The 17,907-nt window shown below is 37.0% G+C and overlaps 1 protein-coding gene across 1 annotated transcript in view; it reads right to left on the reverse strand.

Annotated features, from left to right (window-relative positions):
• Nucleotides 1–9,320: 9,320 nt before the first annotated feature.
• Nucleotides 9,321–17,907, reverse strand: part of LOC149549741 (U11/U12 small nuclear ribonucleoprotein) — an 86,245-nt gene continuing 77,658 nt past the window's right edge. Inside the window, exons 7-9 of the mRNA XM_089793020.1 lie at nt 15,769–16,154; nt 9,982–10,022; nt 9,321–9,867 (exon numbers count right to left, since the gene is read on the reverse strand). Of these exons, the coding sequence (XP_089649146.1) occupies nt 9,738–9,867; nt 9,982–10,022; nt 15,769–16,154 (557 nt within the window). The 3' untranslated portion in view covers nt 9,321–9,737. The remainder of the gene's footprint in view (nt 9,868–9,981; nt 10,023–15,768; nt 16,155–17,907) is intronic.

Raw genomic sequence — 17,907 nt, forward strand, 5'->3', positions numbered from 1 at the left:
GCTCGCCCCCCTTCCCTGCCCACTCCCCCATTGTCACTTATTCTCCACCTCCAGCATTTACGAGGCCATCAGACTTATGAGATGCAACAAGGCAGGTGATGAGGAGGGTTTTCAGGCGGAGCTCTTCAAACTCGGTACCACGATCTTGGGCCCTTATCTCTCTACGCTCTTTAATAGAGTGGGTTGTTTTGGTTTTCCGAACTCTTGGTCGAGACACATTATTCGCCTAATCCATAAGTCTGGGCTGACCTCTGATCCCGAAAACTATAGGACCATCATGATTGGGCATACATTTGCCAAACTTTATGCTACAGCTTTGAATACTATTTTCTCCAGTGATTCAGAACAGACTACCAGATCATAGATCATATCTTTACACTACGAGCTATTATCGAGGAGGCTTGACATCATTCGAAGAAAGTCTACTGTTGTTTTGTGGATTTTCGTAAGGCTTTTGATTCCATCCCCAGAGCAGCCCTTTTTCAAAGACTGAGAGATATTGGTATTTCTGAGATCTTATTGACGGCTATTATGAGGTTATATGAGACTGTGATTGGTAGACTCAGGACCACAAAGGGCCTCTCTGATCCTATCTAGAGCACCATTGGGGTGAAGTAGGGCTGCCCTCTCTCGCCCACCTTGTTCGGGATCTACATTGATGAACTCGAGGCTTTTCTTATTGACTCCTCACTTCCAGGTGATGGTTGTAACCTACACCAAGTATTGATCTCCATCCTTCTCTTTGCTGATGATGTGGTTCTTCTTGCTTCCTCTCCTAAGGGTCTTCAGAGGCTTTTAGATAGACTTGCATCTTTTTGTGATATGAGATAGTTGGTTGTGAACCTTGAGAAGACTCGGGTTATGGTCTTCAATAGTCTGAAGACTTCACGTCTCCATTTTCACTTCCAAGGTCGGGAAGTTGATATTACATCATCTTACACATACCTTGGGGTTAAGTTTTCTGGATCTCGTTTTAGCTTGAGATCAGTTATTCAGCCTCGGATCAGTAAAGGGTTGGGTTCCCTTGCCATGCTCGAGAGACAGTGCTTCAGACACCACTTTCAGGATACATCGTCTAAGCTATCCCTCCTGGATTCCTTACTAAGACCCATAGTGCTCTATGGTTCGATAGTTTGTGGTCCTTCTCTTTTAGACTCGGATTGGGCCATGATCGATCGTACCCAGATTATGCTCCTCTGTCGAATTATCAGATGTCATGATTCTACCCCCCACAGTATTATTTTGGCCGAGTTCGGTGCTCACCCATTCAGACTTGCAGCCATTTTTGACTTGATCTGATTTCTCCACCGTCTTCGTGGCTTTGCTGACTCGGAGGAAGGCCAACACAAATACCCTTATTTAGCCTATTGCTCTTCAGTTGCTATTGCTGATGTCGATCCTGCCACTAGAGCCCATGGTTGGTATGCTCAAGCTACTATCCTACTGAGTTTAGTGGGGATCGACATTGATCATCTTCCTCCCTACCAGTTCTCATTGGATGCCCCTGCTCATCTACTCCCTTCTCAGCAGGAGTTGAACGAGCATGTCAAACTTGACATTTACAGGAAGTATATCACACGGACCTAGGTGGATCCTCTAGGGGGACTACGTCCAAGGATGGCTTTCTACGCTGAGCACTTCTTAGTTATCCGAGATGGGATTATTGTATGCCCTGAGTACTTACATAGATACTAGGCTCACACCCTGCGTATCTCCCTTGGCTCCTTTAGGGTGGGCTCACACAAACTCTGGATTTAGGTCGATCACCATATTGCTAGAGAGGATCGGGTGTGTACACTTTGTACCTTAGCAGAGGCAGAATCTGAGATTCATTTTCTTTTCAGATGCCCCATATACTACGAGATTAGAGGGAGATTTTACTGTCTGTTTAGAGATTGCAGATCCCTCTCGAATTTTTTCAGGTACACCGATCAGCGTTGCATTGCACTCTATCTTCGCGAGTCCTTACAGCTTCATGACCATACTTTACAGCTTTCATTTCCCAGGAGTCAGACCCAGGCACAGCTTATTACGACCTTCTTCTCGCCCTTAACTCCAACTCGAGGTGTGAAGCGACTGTACAGTTTCCCTAACATGGGTTGTTCCAGATCGATGAGACCCCGCAGGGGACCTTTTTGCCAGCGACACTCCTCTCGTGGCACTCAACTTCATCATAGGCCTTCTGGTAGCCGCATAGATCAGTCACTGTTGGACTTTTTCCTTGTGAAGGCGGATACCTAATCTTTTCCGTGATGTTTCCTGCTTTCTTCTTCTTTTGTTGTGCTTGTTCTTTTTTGGACACCGTTTGGTGCTCCATTTGTCTGTTTTTTCCTTGTTCTAAGCTTCCAATCCCATAGACCCACATTGTGGTCTTTTGTTGGACATTAATAAATTTATTGTATCTTTTCTTATCTTATCTTATCTTATCATTTGAGTAAACCAAGGTTTGTAGAAATCCGGGTTTTTTAAATTCCACAAACCAAACGGACCTTAAGAGAAATTAGTAGGGAGTAGAAAAAAACAAAGCTAAAAAGGGATGTTTTCTCGTGGATTTTTTTTCATATTAATTGTCTTATTTTTCATATGTATGCTCCAATACAAGGATTTATTTCTCTTGTTGAATCCATATATGTTTATATCAATATATCCCTCCATTATATTTATATCATATTTTATTAAATAATAAAATTAACAGTGGTACATAGGAATGTGTCTCCTAAGTTGTTAGGCAAAGTCCCTTACCTAGGATGTTCCAAGGATGGACAGCGCCTTGTGACATTTCCAAGGTTGGAAAAAAATTAATCTTTTTTTATTGTTGGGATGTCTTGGAGATGCCTAGGGGATGACTAAACATCCCCAAGACACAATAGGATATCTAAGATGACCAAAACGTCCAAGGAATGACTATTTTTTACTTCATCTTTTATTCAGCGCCATTTTCAAACCAAGATGGATGTTTGAAACGATGTGCACTTTAAGGATTTAATACATCCAAACAACAAAGACAAGGTGGCCTTCAACTATGCATTGCATGCTCTAGGTTTATGTCTCTCATGTGTGCATGTAACTAGACTTCATCATTGATCAATGCCAAATGCATTTATAAAGAAAAAGATTAAATGTTAATTGATAATGACATTTAATATTCATCTTTATCAATTGGCATTTAATAGTGATAATTTTAGTTGTTTAATGCTCTCCACTCCAAAACCCCCTCACTATAATCAAATTGCTTATATGATGTAATGTGTCGCCCAGAGATCCTTGGAAACAAAGATGAACATTTTCTTTTCTAATATAAAGCAACAATACATGCAACTATAAACATATAAGACAATTAAGCAAATTACCAAAGATCCCCAAGCGTTCATCACTTACAAACGAATCCATTTCCATCTACATGAATTAATCGTACAAGGTCCATCTCAAGATAAATGTAGCATTATTATCAAGGTTCGTTTTAAAGCCCAAATGCAATGTTCCTACATGATTAATCCATACAAGTTCATTTACCAAGCTAAAACGCAACAAAGAAACATAAAACACTCTGACCCAAAAACATCTGATAAGTGGATTGTGAAGCTCCCACAAGATGTGAGGCCCTAAAGGGTATCCAAAAGTAAAAATTGCATCTTCCTGAAGTGTGTGGAAACACTCACTCTTTGCCATGCAACAAAACAGCCTGAATGTCAACGCGAGTCAGGATTGGCTCCTATACGAGCATTCCCCATGAGCCATGCAAGATACCTTTCCAGACTCATAGGAGATAGCAAAGTCTCATACAATTCTTTGCACTATCATTCCAGTGAATGTATGTCTCATGCAACAATTTGCTCTATCATATGAGAGAATGCCTTCCCTAGGCAGCATCAAGTCGATAGCACCACAACAACACATAAAAAGAAAGCACAAAAAGATGAAACCTCCACATTGGGGATTACCAGAATTACCAAACTTGAGGAGCAAACACCTAAGAGCTTCAATAAGCATAAAGAAGCTCAACATACCTCACATAACACCATACTACTCTAATCCATGATAATCAACATCCTCATAAAATAATATGCACATCAGCAACATCACAATGAAGGGAAAGTACAAGCATAAGATGTAACCAAACTAAATCAACATTGCTTGTTTCCTCTCAACCTTAATGAAATCATGAGACCTCAAGGATCCTAACCATACCCACAAACATGAAATCTCAAATCCCCAACAAGATTGTTGGTGTTGCCTTATGAGCTCTACCTTACCAATTACCATTCTTAATACCATCAATGACAAATGAAACATCCTACATGTTAATCCATCCATTGCATCACTAATCCTAGGAGTGGCCAGTAACATCAACTAAGCAATAATATCTAACATCATGACAAAGAAATGCAACAAGTAATACCCAACATCATTCAAAACATGATATCAAGGCATTCAAGCTAAAGCACAAAGTAAACATCAGCTCTAACCTCAAGACTAGAAGCAAATTGCCTTTGTACATCGAACCCTAGCAGTGGTATAGGTAGCTAGACCTCCCAACCATGTGGTACCCACAAGCCCACTCCTATCGTGCTAATGGAGATAATGATCAAACCACAATCACATAAGACAAATACCCATGGCCAACACACGCGTCAATCAAGTATGATACCAACATCTATATTATCATGAAGACAACACAATACACCAATTCATTGGTCACACCCACTCTACAATAACTATGTAGGGACTCTAGTGGAGTGTCATTACTTGCTTCGAGTAGTACAAGTACTTCAAGCCTTCGTTCTGACTCCCTCAAGATGCCAAACGCATGTGTACGTACACGTGTGGGCACAACCAACTTCAGGAATATAATCACATAATACCAATGCAACGGTTGGATATGAGAAATGTCACAAATGATATAACAATTCATACAATCATAGGCTTCAATCCTACAACAGAATCTTTTACTCATTTGCCTCTTTGGGTTAGACTCCCTAATCTTCCCCTTCACCTGTGGCTGGATTCGATTCTTGAAGCTGTAGGAGATGCTATTAGTGACTTCCAGATGATGGACTCCAAATCTTCTGATATCTTGCATACCACTTATGTTCGTATCCTTGTGGTGGTGAATATGTCAAAGGGACTTCCTGAGAAGATCAAACTTGAGGTTCATAATGGTTCCTGGGTTCAAACTCTAGACTACGAAAGAATTCCTTTCCGTTGTAGGGCCTGCTCTAGGACAAGTCATGTTGTTGCTTGTTGCCCCACGAAAATTAAGAAATCAAATAAAAGACCTTGGTGGTTTGGAGCATTGGTTCAGCATTACTCTGTCCTTAAAGAGGTTGCCCTTAAGGATGCCCTTCGGCTGTGGTTGTTAAGGGCGCCAGTAGCCCTGCTCCGGTTGGACCTGTTCTTGATCCTTTGTTGGATTAGGATGCTACGGCTTCTCCTCCCTCTGGGGTTCAGGTTCTGTCAGACATTGCTTCGGATGCGATCTTAACTATTTCGCCAGTTGTGTCAATCGATGATGCTTTGGTGTGGGAGGAGGCTTCTCTAGTGGAGGAAGGTTGGACAAAGGTTAAAGGTAAAAAATACAAACATCCCCAACAATCCTTGGACCGTCTTCTTAGATCTCACTCTTTTGGGAGTAGGGCGTCTTAACTATTTTGAGTTGTAATTGGCAGTAGTATTGCACGGAGTTATCTGCAGGGCCACCCTAGTCACCCTTTGTTGGTTGGTGACCTATTTCTCCTTTTGTATGTGGTCTCTTATGGTCAGGCTTCATTGAAAATCTTTAGTGTGAAGGGTTTCAGGAACCCTTCAAAACTTGTTTTCCTTAATAAAAAACAATTCATACAATCATCCTATATCTGGGAGTACGGATTTGACACAAATCCAATACTGTAATAAATTACTAAATACCATGAACTCACTCAACCGACCTAAATCCTAGTATGGATTTGACAAGAATCCCAATGTCCACGAAGTAAAAGCATAACATGCAAGGAAACATGGAATACAATCCATTTCCGCAATCTAAGAAGACATTGTTAAAGTCCCAATCAAATATGGGTAGCATGCAAAACGAGGCAAGAATAAAAAAATCCAAAATTCAAACTTCTCAAATAACAACGAAACTAAAACCCCAACCCTAGAATATAGTCGCATGACCAAGGGTTCAATAAAATTTGCAAAACAGGCTCAAATTCAACAGGCTCAAATTCAACAGGCTCAGATTCACAATCTGATAAATCCAGCAAAATTGTCGAGTCCATAAAATTCAACATGAAAATACAACTTTGGATTGGGAGATAAAATACCCTGAAATGTCCTATAACCATTATGATATCATGATCCTAATTGTTAAGGCAAGGGCTACAAGATCAAATCCTTAATTAAGCCAAATAGAGAAACGGACGAAAACCAGATGGCACACAAAACAAGACAATGTCAAATATCAAACATCGAATAAATTGACACAATTAAAACCCATTGGTCAAAATCCACCCAACATTACACTTTTCAAATAAAATCTTGGACCTTGACACTTACGGAAATCCAACAGCATATCAATAGGAAAGCTTACAAACCCGCATGTTGAAAAGGCAAAATGTTCACACTTGTCCAATCGGGTGATGGAATTGCGTAAAAAGAGGGGAACACTAGTTCTCCACTCCCTAACATTTAGCAACCGAGACAAGAAGTAAAATAGGCTAAAACTAAATAAATCAGAAAGTCCTACCTCACAACCAAAAGGACAAAACAAGAAATACCATCGTAAAATAACGAGGTTGCCGAATCAGACCAAACCATTAGCATAACGAAGTAATCCTGATATGAATCGAACGAGACCAATCTCATGAACATTCGTCAAGCCAAACTTCCGCAATGAGCAAAACACTGAATTCTCGCAAGAGGCTTGAAGAATTTCCTCAGAAACCATGAAATAACGAAGTGAGAAGTGAAAATAGAAACTAACTTTTTGCCTAATATAAGCACTTTATTCAGGTGACTTATAAATTAGGATATTAAAATAACTTAATAAACTAATTGACCCTTTCCCAAATTAAATTAGAGAATTCCGATTAAATTGGAATATATATACGGCAAATTAGCCGACAATAAAATAAATTAAACCAAATAATGAAAATCTCTCTAACCCATTAAAACAACATTTAATTAAATATTTTCTGTCACAACTGCGGGTTCCTAAATGCACAGACACGCTCATGGCTCTAGACCGCTCACAGGTCTAGACACATTTGCATAATAAATCCAGATTTTTCAATTACTGGTGAGTTATTAATAACGATATAACGATACATAGCTCATATAGGGACAATATTGGCATATGTCCTACACAATCAAGTGTAGATGCACAGTATATAATAGCCAAAGCAACAATTACATGTAATCATGTAATAAAGCGTCTAATTAATTTCATTTAAATAATCCATTTTCATTGTCTGCTGAAATGAACAAGGCAAATATCTGTAACACATAATTCCAAGAATCTAATATGGATAGATCACTTCCAGTTATTCTCAGAATTTAATAATAGAATTAATAACATAATACTCAGCAGTATAAAAGGAACAATATACATGAATCTTATTAGTCAACATGAAACAAATAAGACCAAATTACCATAAGTCAACATGGTCAAACACTGTAATGTTGACCCTAGAAATAGCTCTGATACCACTGTAATGGTTACTCTACAAATAGCTCTGATACCACTGAAATGGATACCCTTGAAATAGCTCTGATACCACTGTAATGGTTACTCTAGAAATAGCTCTGAAATTATATTAATGCTGAAAATGTTGCAATCAATTACAAAGAGATGTATTCCAAAGGCCAAACCCTAAGGGAAGGACGTCTAGAATGTTACAACAGAGAATGAACGTCCTCTATTGCCAAAAAAAGGAGTGTGATTCACACATCCAAGCTCTTATTAAATACAAGTCATAATCCTCCGATACAATAATCCTCATGCTCAACAATGAGACTTTCAACCCTATTTATCCTTTTCTTCATCCTTCTAGAAGGAACTAAAACATTAATTAATTGCAAGAGCTAGAAGCTTCCTCCTTCCAATAATTAATGCATTCTCTAGAAATCCCTCCCAAGCAATAATTAATTAAATGACGAGAGGTTTCCGTCCTTCCTATAATTAATACATACCCTAGAAGCTACTCCCTTGTAATTAATAATTAAATTAATTAAATACAAAGTCACCTTTAAATTAAATGACTTTATAAGAAATTAATTTAATTTCTTCTTATCCTCCACTTAAGACTTTGGAGAAAGTGAGAGCTAAAAGATGGGATCATTACAAACACATAAGTCAACACTGCTGCAGGAACCCAATCAGCTGCAACAAATAAACCATATAAGGAGAGAATCAGAGATTATGTGTGTTATTGGTTCTAGTTCCATTGGGAAGTTCAGTTACTCATCTGTTTGTTTTTTATTATCTGTGTTATTGGTTCTAGTTCCATTGGGGAAGTTCAGTTATCTGTGGTTGTGGTAATAAACCATATAAGGAGAGAATCAGAGATCCATGGCAAGGCTTGGCAAGGCCATAGCAGCAGGACTTTATGCTTCTGGTTACAGAATAGCTTGTACAAGCCTACAGGAATGCAAGAGGCTGAGCAGTGTGCTCTGATTGTTGAAGGATGAAAGGATGCTCTAGAAGAGATTGAACATATGCAGTATGGGTGACCTATAAGAGAGGAATGAGTTTGGCAGATCTAGCTGAGCACGTGTTACTACGACCAAAAAGCGGAGCATTAATAAATTTATGTTTTTAGGATGAGAAACATTTCTTACAAGAACAAATTGTTCAGATAGAATGTTATCCACTAGAGAAAAAAAATTCAGGAAAATTGTAATCTTCAAAAGCATATTGTTGTCCCCGCATGTTGACAGCTGAAGCAAAATATGGAAGCAAACCTGGAGCATCATCAAGAATCAGTATTGTGTAGGATCTGAGGCTAGGAAGAGTGTGAAGCACCTTGTTGTTCAGGTATGTGGAGTATTGTTTCTACATGATGGAAAATATTGTATGAGGCAATTGCCTTTCAAATTCACTACATTGGACTGCACACTGGCTCTCTGTCACTTGCTTACAGAAATCACTCTCTAATACTCTTCTTTCCCCATTCTACAATACAACTATGCACTTTGAAGTTCTGCATTTGCTTCTTGAATCTTTAGCCGAATCTGTCCTCATGCCATAAATGACATGGTGGATCTGATCTGCAACAAACCCAAAATACTATACTGAAGCTGCCCAAAAACGGAAATGAGAATTTTTCTTGTGTATCTGCAGATTTGGATGAAAGGTTTAATTAAATTTGAGGAAAACAAAACAGCAGCAAAGGCTCAATTATTTATCTTTTCTTGTCATCCTGTCATGAGATTATTATAACATGGACAGACTGTCTTCATAACTTACAGAATTCACCTGTAGCTTATAGTTTATACTATATACAATTTGGTATAGAACCATTTAGAGAACATGAATTTGCTTATATGACTTCTAATCATATACATGGCATAAGAATTCTCTACATTTACAGCTGTAACAAAAAAGAGTCCATGAAAGAATTTAGGATTTATCAATTCTTGATGCCAAAGGGTGCTGGGTATCTTGCCATGACCCAGGGACTAGATTGACAATTTAAGGGCATTCCTATGCAAAAATTCTAATCATACGCATGTTCATAAATCAGGATACTATTAAATTTTTATCTATTTTCCCTTTTTCTCTTTCTTTGCTTTGCTTGGTTCTTTGTACTTCCTTCTTTATTTACCAGGTATGAGGCCCAAACTTCATCTGCAGGAGGTGACGCCTGAACCCAATGGGCAGGAATACGACTGCAATTCAGATACGAATCAATTTAAACATCACAAAAAGAACATGCAAAACCTAAATTTGTATGTCAAAATAAAATTTCCAGACTGATAAAAGCATTCAACAAATAAACTTGCCTCCCTCCAGGCATAATAAAAGCATCCCACATTCTCCTGACCTGCATGACAAATGGATAGTTACTAAGAATACATCCAACATGTTTCTGAAAAAGTGTACAGGATCTCTGATAGAGTAGTTTCACAATTTTACTGACAATAATTTATAGTAATTCTGATGTAGAATAGAACTAAACTGATCAGTATATATTTACTAAGTTGTGGCAGTAAATAACTTGACCAAATCTGACATATGTAACAGACCCTATATACAAGAGAATTCTGAATTACTGATCGTTGTTGAAGGTAATGACTGCTGCAGAAGGTATTTAGGATTGCCGTGGGTATTGATCCATTTCCCATTGGCAGCAATAATATATATGAGGGCAACAGTCATGTCATGTAGAGACATGACTCTACGTGGCTATGATCTTAATAACCATTCGAAGAGATGCTTGTTATTAATAGTTTCATTTGTCCTGACTATCGGGTATTATAAGGAAGCCCGATCATATTGAGTTTAATTTCTTTGTATATTACTTATATTACTTATATATATATATATATATATATATATATATATATATATATATATATATATATATATATATATATATATATATATATATCTTTTAACTCATTGCTATCACCTTAACACTCCCTCGCTAAGTGAGTCATTCAAAGACGCTCATATTCTCTTGATATGTGCAATGGCATCAACCTCATTGACTATCAAGAGAATAGGTTATCTGATTTCCGACACTCCAGGACAGCAACTAAATGTAGTCTATCAGATAACAAGAATTCACAATGTCATGAACTCTATCATGACAAGTATTATGATCTCGGGCACTCCGGGACAACAATTTAATGAAGTCTGATCATAATACGTTCGTTATCATGACTTCTGACATTCCAAGACAACAATTTAATGAAGTCTGTCATGACAACAGGTCTACCATTGATAAGATCATCACCTTACAATACTTACCTTTTGTTTACTTATCAGTGAAAGATCGTCACCTTTCATGACATATTACATACAATATAAGATAGTAACTTTATCATTAAGAATTTATATGAATGTACATATATATTACAAAAACTGAGATTTAATTTCAGTAGTTACTATCACATTTGAACCATCCCAAGTTTACCTATGAAATACTCCAATTTAGGCTCAGATAGAGGTTTAGTGAGTACATGGGAAGTTTGTTCATTGGTACTAATGTATTCTAGCTTGAGGACATCTCTGTCCACCATATCTTGTAATGGTAAGGAATTTCAATATGCTTTGATCTGTTGTGAAAAACTGGGTTTACTGACAGCTTGATGCAGCTTTAGTTGTCACAATGCATAACTATAGGCTTTAAAGGCTTCTCGAATAATCCAACCAGCGATTTCCTTAACCATACTGGCTCCCATAGAGGCAGCTATGTATTCTTCTTCAGTGGAACTTAAGGGAACTGATGATTGTTTCCTGCTAAACCAAGATATCATGGCTAAACCAAGACTAATGCAACATCCTGTAGTGTTTTTGCGGTTAGTGGAGCTACCAGCTCAATCAACATCAGAGTACCAATGAAGTTGGATCTCAACTTGATCATATTTAAGACCAAATCCAACCATACCCCACAAGTATCATAAGATGTGTTTGGCTGCCATGAGATGAATCTTCTTAGGTTTGCACATGAATTGACTTAAGGTATTGGTTGCATAATAGATATCTGGACTAGTATTCATCAAATACATTAGTGATCTGATGATTTGTTTGTAGTAAGTGGGATCAGTAGGTTCTGATTCAAATCCATCATTTTTAAGCTTCTGAAGATTTGCTTCCATTGGTGTAGTCAAAGGCTTACAGTCCATTCCAAATTTGGTCAAGATATCAACAGTATTTTCCTTGATTTAGAAAATTGTAGTTCTCCTTTTGCCATACTTAGAGTCCCAATAAGTACTAAAGGGGTCCAAGATCTTTCATGTCGAATTCAACTACCAAATCCTGTTTGCATTTTACTATCAGATGGTCTTCACCTTTTATTAGTAAGTCATCAACATATAATACAAGAATAATCATATCACCATTAGATACTTTGAAATAGATATTAGGATCAACTTTATTTTTGGAGTACACTAATTTAGAGAGATAATTGTCTATCCTTTCATACCATGTCCTGGGGGCTTGTTTCGAACCAAAGTGCCTTATTTAATTTGCATACATAGTTATTTTTGTCATGAGTGACAAATCCTTCAGGTTGTTCTATATACACTTCTTCGATAATGTCATTTAGAAAAGCAGTCTTAACATTCATTTGATGTATCTTCCATCCTTTAGATGCTGCAATGGTTATGATACTTATGACAGAGGTGTATCGAGCAACTGGAGCAAATGTCTCTTCGTAATCAATTCTAGCTTTCTAAGAAAATCCTCAAGCTACGAATCTGGCTTTGTATTTTTCAATACTACCATCTGCGGCATATTTGATTTTGAATAACCATTTGGAGGAAACAATAGATTTATCCTTGGGTCTAGGTACAAGGTCCCATACATCATTTTTCAATATAGATTGGTATCCTTCAATCATTGGATCTTTCCAGAGTTGACATGTAATGCTTCTTCAACATTTGATGGGGTTTGATTAGTTTGGCTACTAGGGAAACATAGCATGAATGGCTTCTCGTTCTCTTGCTTTCTCTGAATACTTCATCAAGTTCTACTTGATTTTATTCTATCATCTTTCTTGCCCAAAGTGCCCTCTTCTTACTGTTAGGGTTTTCAGCAATTCTTCTAGTAAAATAAGGATCATGATCTTCTAAATCACTCTCCCTCTGATTCTCAACTATAGGATTCTCATCTAATTCACTAGTTGATTCTATGTTTGATTTGTTAATGTTCTTCGAGAGGTTAAAAGCAATGTCTTCTTCAAATTTTACATCTCTATTGATTTCAATGGTTCTCTGTCCAAGAATATATACCCTGTTCGATGATTCACTGTATCCTATAAATATGTCTTTCTTTCCGAATGGTTCAAGATTAGTTCTCTTTTCTTTGGGAATGTGAATATATACAGGACATCCAAAGATTCTTAGATGGCTTAAGTCTGGTTTAGTTCCTATAAATACTTATTCAGGAGTAACTATAAACTACGGTGTTGGATGCTTCAGCCCAAAATGATGTGTGGATATTTTGGTCATGCATCATGGCTTTGGCGGATTCTATAATAGATTTGTTTTTCCTTTCTGCAACTTCATTTTGTTGAGAATTATATGGCACAGAAAACTCCCTCTTAATCCCAACAGAGGTAAAGAATTCTTTGAAGCGTTTTCACCCCCATTGTCAGATCTTAGAGTTTTGATTTTCTTTCCAGTTTGGTTTTCAACTATAGACTTGAACTCTTTCAATTTGGATAATACTTCACTTGATTTGTTAAGTTTTAAGAAGTAAATCCAGGTTTTCCTAGACAAATCATCTAAAAAGATTACTTAGTAAAGACACCCATTTAGGGAAGCGACTGACATAGGACCACACATGTCAGTATGAATAAGTTCAAGTATAGTTTTGGATTTGTGTTCGCTTTTGGGAAAAGGTCCTTTGGTATTTTTTCCTAAGGCACATCTTGTACATGTTCCAATATGGTCTGCTTTAAGACTAGGTAGGCCAGTTACACTCTTTTCTATAGATGGTAAGGCACGAAAATAAAGGTGGCCTAGTCTTCTATGCCGGATTTCATTAGATTTTGAAATTTCATGATTTAAGACTAGATTTTTATGGTTACAAAGTTTGTACAGGCTTCCATCTCTGAGACCAATGGTGATAGCATTCTTGATATTGGAGTTCTTGGGCTAGGATAGAACTTTATCTTCTTGAAATGCAATGCAATACCCTTGATCTGCAAGGCCAAATAGTGAAACTGAGTTTTTCTTTATGCCAAGTACAAATAACACATTCTTTAGCTGAATAGTGATTCTTGTTTTTGGTTCTATTGAGCAAGATCCAATTCCTTTTACTGGATAAGTAGAATTATCCCCAATCGCTGCTTCTTCAGATGAGTAAGCTTCAAGTGTTTCGAATTTGTCTTTGAATCGCGTTATATGACAGGATGCTCCACTGTCAATTATCCATGTATTCTTGTTGGTGTATAATTCACTTGATAGAGCTAAATAAAATGCTGAATTTTCATCCTTTAATTCTAGTAGGACAGCTTGAATTTTCTTCCTTTCAGGGTAGACTTTGTGAGTGTGACCAAATTTGTCACATTTGTAACAATGTACTTTAGACCACTCTTTTTTCAAGTATGATTGGTTTCCTCTTTTCTGTTTGAATTTACCCTTCTTTCCTTTATTGTTTGCATTCGTTTGCAGAGCTTCAATTTCTCCCTCTTGATGTGGACTGATTCCTCTTGAGATTAGTCTCGACTCCTCTTGTGTGCATTCATTTTTGAGTTGCTCAAAATTTGGTAGTTCAGGTCAAGAGTTCAATCCATGGATAAAGGTTTCCCAAGATAAGGGTAAGCCTTTTAGAGCAATTAGACATTGCTCTTTATTATCTACTTCATTTCTGATGATAGCAAGTTGATCTTTTAATTCTACAATTCTTAAAAAATATGATGTAATATACTCTCCATTGTTCATTTTGATGTATACTAGTTGTTGCTTCAGTGTTAGCAGTCTGCTGGCATTATTAATGTTGAATGTATTTTTAATAGTGGTGAGCATCTCATGTGCTGTTTTGAGGCTTGATATTGATGGGAGTATATGATTTTTGACAGAATCTATAATGGTCTTCATAGCTTTATTATTATGTCTTCTCCAGATTGTTTTGTCAGGATCACTTGCAGGTATAGACTTATTTTCTTATATGTATTATTTATTCTAGTTCCATCTCTCGAAGGATAGTCATTATACATGTTTTACATGATGCAAAGTTGGAGGCACCTTCAAGTCTATCTTCTAATCTTTACATGGTTCACCATAGTTGCAGATTTGAGATAATTCAATGGATCTGAAATCTAAATGAAACTGAATGTTTTACTCTATCAGCTAGGCTCTGATACCATGTAAAAGTGTACAGGATCTCTGATAGAGTAGTTCCACAATTTTGCTGACAATAATTTATAGTAGTTCTGATGTAGAATAGAACTGAACTGATCAATATATATTTACTAAGTTGTGGCAGTAAATAACTTGACCAAATCTGACATATGTAACAGACCCTATATTCAAGAGAGTTCTGAATTACTGATCGTTGTTGAAAGTAATGACAGCTGCAGAAGGTATTTAGGATTGCTGTGGTTATTGATCCATTTCCCATCGGCAGCAATAGTATATATGAGGGCAACAGTCATGTCATGTAGGGACGTGACTTTACGTGGCTATTGCCATGTAGGGTCATGTCCCTACGTGGCATGACTTAATCTTGATTTACAATGATCTTAATAACCATTTGAAGAGATGCTTGCTATTAATAGTTTCATTTGTCCTGACTCTTGGGTATTATATGGAAGCCCAATCATATTGAGTTTAATTTCTTTGTGTGTGTGTGTGTGTGTGTGTGTGTGTGTGTGTGTGTGCTTTAACTTATAACGAATGCATATACAATCTGATCTGTGGATATTTCGACTGATGCTATCACCTTAACAGTTTCTATCTGTCAGGCACTACTCATTTTTTGTAAATAATATATTTCCAAAATAGAATCAACTTATGCAAAATTTGTAAAATGCTCTCACACAAAAGAACTGCTAAAAATAAGGATATTTCCTCACACAGCAACAAAAAGATATGAGAGCACTTGATTGATAAAATTACCTCAATAAGTGTTCCCAGGTCTGCATTGCTTCCGTGGTAGTAATGATAGAACTCAGCTGGTAAATTGTAATGTGCACCATGCACTGAAATTTTATTTCCTTTAAGTTTGTGGTTTCTATCAGGTTCTACATCTGACTTGCCTGCTGCCAGTGGACATTTATTGATAGCATCCTTTTCAGCTGAATCTCTCTTATTATTAGAACTTAAGTCCTCTTTACAAGTCTCAGTTCCAACAGTTCCCACAGCTTTTCGATACTCCTCTGCATTAGCAATAGCATCCTTTGCAGCACGTGTGTCAGCTGCAGCTGCAGCTTGTCGCTCCTCCTCTTCTACAGCTGCCCGGACACGTTCTAAAAATTTGTTGTCTTCATCCGGAAGAAAATGACCTGTGCACAGAGGCAATTATCCAGCAAAATTGAGATTGGTCCTGAAATTCAAACTAGTAGCAGAATGTTTGTAACAGGGAAAATAGTAGATGCGGCTGACCAGGTAAAAAATCATCTTGATTCTCTATATTCAACCTTGACAATATCTTTTAGCCCCAACCATAAATGAGCATCCTAACAGGAATATGGTAGACTTTGATAGAACTACCAAAAATGGGTACACAAATTTGCCTCCATGTGTTTTTGTCATACAACTCTTATTTTCAAGTATCTTCTGATTTCTAACAAGCCATAAAAACAGAGAATGCAAATTAAAGATTGATCTTAGTAGCCATTCTTAATAAATCTAGCACAGCCAATAGGCATCAGCAACAGAGAACCAAATCTAGAAGTCAATGGAAGTTCACAACCAACTGAATACTCAAAGAACAGACTGAAAAGATCTCATACAGTTTTACAGATAAAGTAGAAGATACTGAGTAATGCATCACGTTGCCAAAGGTAGAATTTTAAAATGGGTAAAACCTATAATGTTCCACTACTTCTGTTTCTGGTTTACTCAGAAAAAACCTCACATCTAGGTCCAGTTCATCCCGACTCAAAGTTCATGATGCAGTTCAGGTGGGTGTGGAGTCTGTGGACAGATGTCTTTTGAATTTCTCTTTCTTTTCCTCTCTCTTTATTTGTTTTTCTTTTTACTTATTCTTTGTACTCTAAATTTTTGTTTTTGATAGCACATTTCATGGAGGAGAATAGAAAAGACCCCTACATCACCATTACTGTTACAAAGAAAATGACTGCGCATGAAAATGATGTTTTGCTGATGGTGTTATGTTAGTGCAGCTGCTCTCAAGTTTTTTGTTTTGTTTTCAGCTTTGGAATTTGTGCAGCTATTGGAGGCTTTATGGCTTGACCGTTTGCAGAAAGCCTTGGACGATTACCTGCTTCCCATCCCTGTAAAACGCAATTATTGCTGGCTTGATGTTATAATAAGCAACGCATGCTTTACTTTTTAGTGCCTTTTAAGTGTCCACCCAAAGGGAGTTACAGATTTTAATATTAAGGTCAATACGATCCCATAAAACTTTTGTGGTTGTTATAAGATGTTATTTGGTTATTTTAACATAGTTTCTGTTTGTACTTGTTAGGCTAAAATATGTATATAGTAAGCATTTTTAAATATTTATTATACGTACATAATCAACCACCAATAATAAATTGTCTGCCAGCAAACTTAAATTGGTCATGGTCCACAAGTGAAGTGAAACATTGAAGGCTAACTGGCCAAAAGATGCCAGACTCATTACCTTTAAAGTTCTAAACCCAGCCCAGAAAGTTTATAAGCTGGATTGGTTGAAAATTTGAGATAAATTGTAACCATAATATACAGTGATCTCTCTATGTTGCCTTATTCTGGCTGAAGTATACTACAGTTCCAAACCTTTAAACTACAGAATACTAGTAATTTCCAGATAAAAAGTTTGGGAACATTGTCACCAAAGACTTCTACTGAATTCTGTGCAAAGATGATATGCATTGAAACAAGTAACAAACTACAAAAATGGTTAGTGAAATAGATGCCCAACTAGGTTTAAGAGTTTATGCTATCAATTGCTAATCCTCTACAGAAATTAGACTCGAAAGAACCACCTTAGCTGTCTTGAAAATCATAACCTTTATCCTTAAAATGGTTCATTATGTATTAGGATTACAGATCACAAAAGCAGAAAAAAGAAAATACTTTAAAGCCATT

Source organism: Cupressus sempervirens, chromosome 7 (assembly GCF_028749045.1).
Source record: "Cupressus sempervirens isolate cs-2001-9-10 chromosome 7, ASM2874904v1, whole genome shotgun sequence".
Taxonomy (NCBI): domain Eukaryota; kingdom Viridiplantae; phylum Streptophyta; class Pinopsida; order Cupressales; family Cupressaceae; genus Cupressus; species Cupressus sempervirens.